This window comes from Chaetura pelagica, unplaced genomic scaffold, assembly GCF_000747805.2.
Source record: "Chaetura pelagica isolate M959 unplaced genomic scaffold, ChaPel_1.0 scaffold90, whole genome shotgun sequence".
NCBI classification, from domain to species: domain Eukaryota; kingdom Metazoa; phylum Chordata; class Aves; order Apodiformes; family Apodidae; genus Chaetura; species Chaetura pelagica.
The window spans coordinates 14574556-14584603 of NW_009953496.1; the positions used below are offsets into that span (position 1 = coordinate 14574556).

General features: G+C 34.7%; 1 protein-coding gene across 1 annotated transcript in view; it reads left to right on the forward strand.

Annotated features, from left to right (window-relative positions):
* The window catches only part of MYOM2 (myomesin 2), a 77358-nt gene that overhangs the window by 46456 nt on the left and 20854 nt on the right, over window positions 1-10048 (forward strand). Inside the window, exons 20-25 of the mRNA XM_009999177.1 lie at window positions 3579-3757; window positions 3922-4036; window positions 4624-4780; window positions 4885-4991; window positions 7018-7062; window positions 7523-7659. Coding sequence (XP_009997479.1) covers window positions 3579-3757; window positions 3922-4036; window positions 4624-4780; window positions 4885-4991; window positions 7018-7062; window positions 7523-7659 — 740 coding nt within the window. The remainder of the gene's footprint in view (window positions 1-3578; window positions 3758-3921; window positions 4037-4623; window positions 4781-4884; window positions 4992-7017; window positions 7063-7522; window positions 7660-10048) is intronic.

Sequence of the window (10048 nt, forward strand, 5' to 3'; positions counted from 1 at the left end):
TTTAGCAGTGTAGATGTAGCTGAAGACAGTTACTTGCAATGCTAAATAAGCAGTATGATGAATTCAGATGTCACCCCCCTGCTCCCCAAGGAAGCTAAACTTTAGTCATCCTCGTGTGAGCACATAAATTTGTGCCTAAATGTTAGACATCTAGGGAATTGATTCCCTTGAGCAATGCTCAAGTTATTTTATAACACCCTTGTTCATACAGAGCAATACATTTGCTGAAGCTGTTTGTGATGTCTGGTACTGATTTACCTAAACAAAGGGTGTCATAGTACAGCCCATAATGAAGACACAGGCCCCTACCACTTTAATGTATTTCTACCTTCTTTTTCCCATAATGCTGTAAAATACTGCTGTGTTGTTAAATTAAATTCTGTTTATGACATTGAGCTTTGGTATGTAAATAAGGATCCATTTGAATACTTGTTTATGTCATCAGTAGCTGTCTGACACATACACATCTGTTTCATGCCTAAATGTTCATGCGTTTATTTCCACAGTAAAGAAAAATAAAACCCCAACCCTGTAGGTCTGCTTTTATGCATTTATTGGAACTTTTAGTGATTTCAGAAAGGCATGATTAGCATAAGAAAGCAAGAAAATCTCAGCTTTCTTCTCTATGTTGTATATAAAAAATAATTCTTATCTGGAACAAGAAGCAATTCAATAAGATCATGGAATCATTTACTAGGGAAGACTTTCAGATGTCATATACTGCAACTGCTTGCTCACATGCAGGATCAGCTACACATATCTTTTTGATAGACACTGGTGTAATCCATCTGAGAGATTTCTACCCATGAACATTTCCAGGTTCTTTGGACAGGATCTGTTCCTAAGCTTACTACGCTCACAGCTGAAAAGTTTTTCTAATATTCCTGAATCTTTCTTCCTGCAGTTTAACCCTGTTTGCACTTTTCGTCGTTGCAACAGCTTTTCTATGTGTTTAAAGACTATATCAGACCTCTAGCTTTTCCCTTAAGTTGACAAAATCCAGTTCAAACAACCTTTCCTGATAAGTTGTGTATTCCCTATCTCTAAGCAAACAAATACTGTTTTGTTATTCTTTGAACTTCTGCTAGTCTTTCTTGAATGTCAACATCAAAACTGGAGACAAATGTTTTTTCAGTGTTGAGCAGAGATGTGGTAACTCCACACCTCCTGCAATTATATGTCTCCTTACAAATCCCCCCTCTATTTGTCTTGTTTAAAAAACATTAACTGCTATGCTAAATTCCAGTTTTGCTCCTTTTAATGCCCGGATTCTTTTCTACAAAACTGCTTGTCATAGCTGTTCTGCATGCTTTCTAGCTAAATTCTTCTGAGTTCGTAAATTTCATCTTCTGGATTTAATGACGTGGCAAAGATGTCAATTACAAAATCTTTAATCTCCTGATCTTAACTCCCTTTATATTAATTACATTTTCTTATAATTTTGTAATGTTTAGTATAAATGCACCATCAGTGGAACAATTATTTTCCTTAAAGAAAGGATATGTGTTTTGTACTCTCTACAGTGAAATTGTCTAGTGTATAAACAAGCAAAGATTATCCTTTATTTTAAATGATACACAAACAAATAAATAAAAGGCACCTTCAGGAAATGAAGAGAGTGAAATTTCCATTTTCATAATGAATAATCTGACCTTTCTACTCCTTGGCTGATTACACTGTTCTCATTATGAAACTAGTTGAACAGAGTATTGCATTCCTTCTGCTTAAAAAAACCCAGTGTGAACAAAAAATCTCTTCATCCCATCCAAATTGCCAAACCCATTAAAATATTTCACAAGGCTTTTTTAGAACAAGTTTTTAAACAATGACTTAGCAATAATGAAAAGAAATAATTGAGATTTAAGACTGGGTGAAAGAGCCTGAAACTCTTCCCTGGCTTACTAAAGAACCTGAAGACTAATGTAATGTGACTGCAGTATACTCCCAGTGTCAATGAAATACTCTTCCACCTTTTGACATGGAAGGGAGGTTTCCTTAGCAAGGCGAAAATCGCTTGCATGATTTCCAATGTGAGTGATGGATTCCTTGCTCAGAGCCCATAATTATTTCATACTTCTGCAGTACTCTAGTCTTAGGTATCTCTGTGAGCCTCTGTGAGTAGGAATGATAGTTAATGAATTATTTTATATGCCTTTAAAAAATGGAACGTCTGTAGTCTCAGAATCCTCAGAATAGAGTATACTTCATTACACATTTTCTTCTTCTGTCTAGATTTCTAGCAGGTGCATCTGCCAGTGGAATTTTAATTATCTCTGAATATATAGACATTTAAGTTGGGATTTTTAAAGGGCCCTGAGAGAAAGCTTTAGGCTCCTTGAAAACTGTAGTCTTTCCATGAGAAATCTAGTATTGATCCTCATAAGGTCTGCAACAGCTACATGTTGTTTTTTTTGTTTGTTTGTTTTTTTGTTTTTGTTTTTTTTGGAATTGTGCTTATTTGTTGTAGAGAAACACTTTTTTACTGGTGTTTTGTTGTATACTTGCTGAATACCATCCTCAATATTGTGAATATCATGAAATTTCGCATTCATGTATTGCTGGTTAATATCATATAAGCTGGAATGGCAATCAGATTTATTGTTAAGGCTTTTATACTTTATTTTAAATGGTGATACTTGTCATAGGGAAAACTAATATTTTTAGTTAGGTCAAACTGACAACACTGAAAAAATCCGTAAGTCTCAGGTACTTTCAGGGTTCCTTACTCTAAATTTCAAGCACAAGAAGCAAGCTTCCAGCTACATTATTTGGCCAAATTGCAGGATTTTGTCACAAGTGTTTTACCATTTCAGCATGGTAGAATATTGGTATGACTTTTAGTCCACTGAAGGAAAAAAAAAAAATGGCACAAATTAAACTGAATGGCACCGGAGCAGTTGAATGAAGCAGAAGGAATGTATAGTAGGGAGAATATAATCTGGTATCTACAAAGGTATGAATACCCACTTATTCTTGGAGAATCAGGATTTTTTTGGCATAAATAGTTTTCCTAACAGACATCCTCTAGAGAAATTCTTCTTGGCTATTATTATCCACCTCACAGAGACAAATCCTTCCATTGAGTAATATGAAACCTGATCCAAAGTCCACTGCAGCTGGTGGCTTTTAGTTCAGGCTATAGGATCATGGGTCATGTGTAACAACAAAAACCCTTGATGCTAAATTATGAACCTGAGTCCGGCAGAGTGAAGCAACTTTGATGTAGGGCTAGTGAATTAAATAATACACAAGAAATGTGTGTTTGTTACTGGAAAATTTCAAACTGCAGGGATTTTCTACATTAATAACTTTCCTTTAAAATGGAATTTCTGAGATCTAACTAAGAATGTATGTTTCAAAGTACTGATGCCACTCACTGCACCAAGCAGATAGTGCTGTACATAGCCATGATGGGAAGATGACCTAGATACCACATAGTGGGCTTATTGTAAAGGATGAAATTTCTGAAAGCATACACAGTCAAAACAAAATTAAAATTATACATTTTGGCCTCAATAGGGCCAGTTTGCAAGACCTTATTATATTGAAGTAAGCTTTCAATCTTTGAAATATTTTAGGTCCTGCCTATGGTCTCACAGTTTGTGAAGTTAGAAATACATCACTGGTTCTTCTGTGGAAAGCTCCTGTGTATGAAGGCAAAAGCCCCATTACTGGGTATTTAGTGGACTATAAGGAAGTAGATACAGAAGACTGGATCACTGCTAATGAAAAGCCTACTTCAAAGCGCTATTTTAAGGTAACATTGTCATTAGTCAGTGTTAATTCAAAACTGAGTTCTAAAAACATCTGATTGAGTACAACAAATATTTGAACTGGGGCTTCTGTTAATATCTTCATAAAACCAAGCTGAAGAGTTTAGATTGTTTTTGTAATTGTTTTTTGTTCTTTATCTTGTTCAAGGTCACTGACTTACATGAGGGTCATACCTATGTTTTCAAAGTTCGTGCAGTGAATGATGCTGGGGTAGGCAAGTCATCTGAGATATCTGAACCAGTGCTTGTTGAGGCAAGGCCAGGTAATGAACTGTTTTATCTCCTTTGCTTCTAAAATATTGAAATACTTAAAAGTGAATTTAATCAATCAGATTTGATGTTGTAGCACAGATAAGTATTTAAAGAGTTAAGAAGCCCTTTGCCTTAAAACTTAGAGAAAACATCATATGGATATAGATACTGTCAAGACTTCTTGCTTTACTAACTGCAGGAAACTTTTGAAGATCAGCATTTTCTGTTTTTATTCTCATAAACAAATGTGCTACTTGCTGTGAATGAAAAGAAGGAACAACAAATTTATAAACGCTTCAAGCATAATAAAAGTAATTTACTTCAACTATTTGTATTTTATCATACTCACTTTCACTTTATAGATTTGTTTCTCAATAAACCTTAATTAGTTTTAGTGGTCCTTTTTTGAGTAGAGTAAAAATCTTGCTAGTATGTGATGTTCAGTCAGCATATGAAGTAAACATGCCTCAAGATCTGCAAGTAAAATTGATATCTGCTAGTGAAGATGGACAGAATTTGTGTGAGTTTTAGTTATTTCTGAATTGCAGCTCTAAAATAAAATTCAGCCTTGACATACGAGTTGATTCTTATTTTGCAGGAACAAAAGAAATCTATTCTGGTGTGGATGATGAGGGTAATATTTACCTGGCTTTTGAGTGCAAAGAAGCTACAGATGCATCTGTTTTTGCATGGGGTAAATCATATGAGGAGATTGATGATTCTGATAAGTTTAAGATTGAAACAGAAGGGAATCAGTAAGTCATGGCAGTCCATAAAATCATTATAAATTTGTCTTGCTTAAAATTTCCATAACATGAGAAACCTCTCTAATTATATTCCTCTTTATTGATGATTTTAGTTCTAAGCTGTACTTCAAAAACCCTGATAAATCAGATGTGGGAACTTACTCTATCTCAGTTAGTGATACAGATGGAATTTCATCCAGCTTCATTATCGATGATGAAGGTAAGGTCCTTACCATCTCAAGTCCGTATTAATTTTATGACCTCAACTGCACTAAAAATCATCCAAGAAAAAGAAAGGAACCCCTCAACTCTCACATTCTTTACTATGCACTAAAGAAAAACAAAAAAGACCACACAACAGGCTTTTTGTGATCTGTTGTTTTTCTAATTACAATAATAATAATAACAGATGGCATAACTTAAGGCAATATTTTCTTTTAAAAAATATAAAAAATATAAAGAATATGCCCTATTAGAGTTGTTTATTAGAGTTATATTCTTAATGCTGGGACTATAAAGCTGTTTACAAATGTCTGTTGCTCTTTCAGTTAGATGTCTGTAAATGTTTTTTCTGTTTTGTGAATCTCTTTCTCTAGTATGTCACTTTTGCTGTGCTTTGACTTCATAGCCTTTCCCATCTTTCAATAATTGCTTCTCCGGTAGCTGTAAAGCTACCATCAGATCTCTGCTTACCATGGAGCCTTATATAGACATAGACCTTGAGGGTCTCGTTTTCATTTCATATAACTGAGATGCAGAGAATTAGTGAGAAGAAAGTGAGAAAAAGGATGCTGCTTCAACAAGATCTGAATGCATTCAGTTAAATTATCCTTTGGCTTAAATTTAGATTAGGTTTGCTGTATTTGCTTGTAGCTATTTTGTTTCATTGGAGTTGCAATGGATTTGCTTCAGTCTGACTTTTGTTTACCATTGAGGGGGACTGAGGTGAAAGGCAAGGGGAGGAGCTTTGCTATTTTTGAATAGCACGAACATGCAATTGGTGTTTTCACAGTCCACAGGCTATGATTGATATGCCCATTTTCTTAAGCATGCAAGTCCCTTTACTTAACCTCTTTCTGAGTCATTTCAGTAGAGGAGATGAGACTGAGTGTGAGTCCAATAGTAGACAGGACTTTTATCACAGTGCAAACCATGTCAAACCTCCCATTCAGAGTAGAATTGAGGAGGAAATCTGTGTGCAGCCATAAAAAACATGGTTCCGCAGGACATGCATCATTTAATGTGAACTCTTAGGCGTTACCTATATCTGTTTCTTCTAGGAACGCTAAACTTGTAATATTTGTAATTTTCCAATGAATATGGTACGAAAAGACAGGCATTTTATAATGAGAAATTCTTGCTGGCTTAGTTTTGTCTCTGGGTCTTGTCACCATCAGTTCTACCTTCTGAGCTGTTTTTTTTAATTGTTGAAGTACACTGGAGGTGTTTCCATCCAGCAGTTAGCCCATGTCTTCCCTGGTCATATCTGTCAGTTGAAATTACTTTTTTGTTTGTACCAGATCCCTGCACAAGTCAGATTTTCTATTTTAGCACTAAAAACATTATTTCACTGCCCACTTACTTCCTCAAATGCTATGAATTCTCCTGTAATTTTGCTAAATCCTCAAGATATAATAAATCTTTGCTAATTTCCTCTGGTCTTTACATTATCTGTAAATTTGTAATTGGCAGTATTGTTCATCTTCCTACTATTTATTAATAATGAATATGATAAATAGGGTTAGTATGAACATCTAACAAAGTGATTTCTAGATTCTCATGCAGGATTCCTTCATGAGGATTTAGTGCATTAAATAGAACTTTGTGTACTGTTTTGAGACTAACCTGCACTCAATCTTGTTTTCTGCCTCAGTAAAACAAGCTTTTTAGGTATAATATCAGAAAGGAAGTCAGCAGATAAAGGAACCTCATACACTGCTTCGAAGCTATTTTCTCTCTCATCTTTGTTTAAATCCCATAGAGGTTTTTTCCTTTGTTTGGATTTTTTTGTGAAAGAGAGTGTGCATGCAAATGCATGAAATAGGAACACTCACTAAATTCCTGGATCAGGATTTTAAGTTTCTTAAATCTCATTTTTTAGGCATAATTTTCTGAAGAGAGTTGACTATTTCACATATAAGACTAAAGGAGATTACCTGCTGATGCTGATATGTACCTTCTTTGACACTTGTTTTCTGACTGTTTTTCAAGATAAACTAAAACATGAATATTTTTCTTAATTTCAGAGCTTGAACGTTTGATGGCATTAAGCAATGAAATAAAGAATCCAAGTAAGTTGAAGATCTGAATCAATTTGATACTTCTAGAAGAAATTATTACATACTAATGACAGGAGTTCCTAAAAGGTTCTTCCTGAGACAACAGCAGCTTCATTTTTCATGGAAAAACTTGCTTCCTCATCTTTCAATTAATTCAGAAGAATTTTAGTTTGCATTGAATAAAATCATCATTGCCTGAAAGTCTTTTGAAGTTTAACTTTAACAATAGACTATAGGTTGCTAAAAAACAATTCTTTAAAAAATGAGTGAACTATAAGCTGTCAATTCTTTTCACCCTTTGTGAAATTAATTTACAAATCAGCCAAAAAGTGTATTAGACATCTTTTCCATGCACAAAATGTATTCTAGATCCAGCATTCCGTAAATAATAGGGAGATACTAACATTTTACTACAATAGTTCTTTTTCTCACAAGGATTCATGCATTATTGACTCCTGATTGCTTTCTGCAGCACTTCCTCTGAAATCCGAATTAGCTTATGAGATTCTTGACAAAGGAGAAGTTCGTTTCTGGGTTCAGGCTGAAAGTTTATCACCAGATTCTACCTTCAGATTTGTTATTAATGATAAAGAAGTTGAAAACAGTGATGTAAGTATATATTGAGTTTTATATATATATACACATATGCATGTATGTATATATATGTGGTTTTGTTTTATAAACATGGATGCATTAATGATAATTCATTTTTGTAGTTGCTTAAAAGCATGTTATTAAGGTCTGATAATACCTGAAAGGAGTGTGAATCTTTAACTCAAACATTTTTTGCAGTATAGAATTCCTGTTGCAAAGGGAGCTTGTCATATCAACAAAAGAGCAAAATGTAACCCTCAGAAGTCTGTATTCATTTGGGGTAGCTAGATGATCAGCAGCCAAAGAGAAGGAGAAATTAGAGACAGCCTAGTATTGAACACATCTGATTAAATGTAGTGCACAATTATTTTCAGGAAAACAGCTCAAGACAAAATAGCTGCTTCAAGTACAGTTTTGGACTCCAAAGCAGCATGCCATGTTCCCAGAGACTCTTTGAGGCTAGTGCTGCTAGTTTTACATATCATGTGGGAGGCATTTGAAAATGCAACAGTGGTCATATATATAAAACTTCTAGATTGTGTCAATTTCTATTTTTATTTTTAAATTTTGTCTTAGATACTAAGTGGGTGTTGAATGTCTATATGAAGATGAAAGAGCAGGCCACCAGCTTCCTACATTTTCAAAGCTCTAGGAAGATCTTTCATAGAAAGGGGCACAGAAAAGCGGTCAGATTCGGCTGAGAAGAAAACAAGGTCATGCCATTGCAGGGCTGGAGTATGTTTCAGCTACTGGGCATAAAATACAGCACTGGAAATACCTTTTTCTGTGAGGAATTCAGCTCCAGTGCAGCTGTTTGAAAGGTTCAGTTTATTCCAGAGGATGCAAAGCCTGGTTTTGACTAGAGAAGCTTATCAGCATTTTGATACCATAGAAAATCAAAGAGAATTTACTCTAATTACATATTGACAATTGTAAGAAGAAGTGTTTCTGAGTAAAATGCTTCTCTGTTTCTCTCTACTTTAAGATGTAATAAACTATAGCACTGAAAACCTGCATATTAGTGACTAGGATGTATTGAAATGACAATATTCTGTCTTGGCAATGCCAGTGGAACAGAATGATCTATTTTTAGTTCGCATATGTTTTGGAAGTGTTGACATCAGAGGGAGTCTTGAAGTGGAGCAGCATTATTTCAGCTCTTTAATTAGTAACCCACAGGTGACATTTACATTTGAAGACTGATGATATTTTTGTGGAAATTCACATAAAAGCCTAGTATTTATGGTGCCCATAAAATCATTGAACTTCATCTTGCTGCATAATGGCAATAGTTAGAAGCCTAATTACACTCTAAAACCTGCCTGGAGACTGGGCTACAGTCACTGAACACGCTCAATAGACCGTTATGCTGGTGAATTGTAGTCTGATTCTTGACATTGGCTGAAGTGATAGATGTTTCCTTCTAGGTCCTAACAGGGAACAGTTTCAGTAGGATTTCAAAATAACCTGAGAATGGAATTAACTGGGCCCTGTTTAATCAGCTGCCATTTTAATATTTTTTTCCTTTACCCCACAGTAAGAAATAATAATAAGAAAGTAATCTAGAAGTGTGACAAAGGATCATATTAAAGCATACATCTTGCTCTTCTTTTTCTGCTTCTGGCAAATCTGAATTTAGTATTCTGCCTGAAAAGTCATGAAATGAAATGCAAGTGTTGCCCTTGACCTCTGTAGGCAAGTGAGCATTTGAATTTGCACTCTTTGAAAGTTTGGTGAAGTACATAACTTCTCTTTTCAACCTACCTGGCCTATATCCTCTGCTCTTACATATATACATTGCATAAGTAATTTTTACACTGAATTTCCTGATTAATTAAATCTTGTCTTTGTCTTAGACATTATATCTTTATTTGAACTATAAATGGGAAAATGCATATCCAAATTATATGAGCATTCTACAACATTGAATGAATATTGTACCTCAGTCTCTTCCCTTTAATTAATTTATTTAATAAATAATTATCCTAATCAATCTGTTAGCTACAGCTTTGTTAATTCCATTGTCTTTTTTCTTTCTTCATTCTTCAGTTATCCCATTAAGATTTAAACTAGTACTATTTGTACATTTGAAAGTAGCAGTAATGAATCTTGGCTATGTCTACACTATTATTCCAGGCTTATTGTCCATACAAGAGTAAATTTGTCCTTGAGGCTGGCCAGGAGGTATTCCTCAAAGCTGAAGGACAGGATAAATATCTGTGGGGTTATTCCTACTATTTTTGGTTCAATACTTTAGTGTTTAAATGTTCTTCCACTTTAGGAAGTGCTCACATAAAGTTTAATAAGTGATATTTTTACTAGTGTTTTTCCTTCCTTCCTTCCTTCCTTCCTTCCTTCCTTCCTTCCTTCCTTCCTTCCTTCCTTCCTTCCTTCCTTCCTTCCT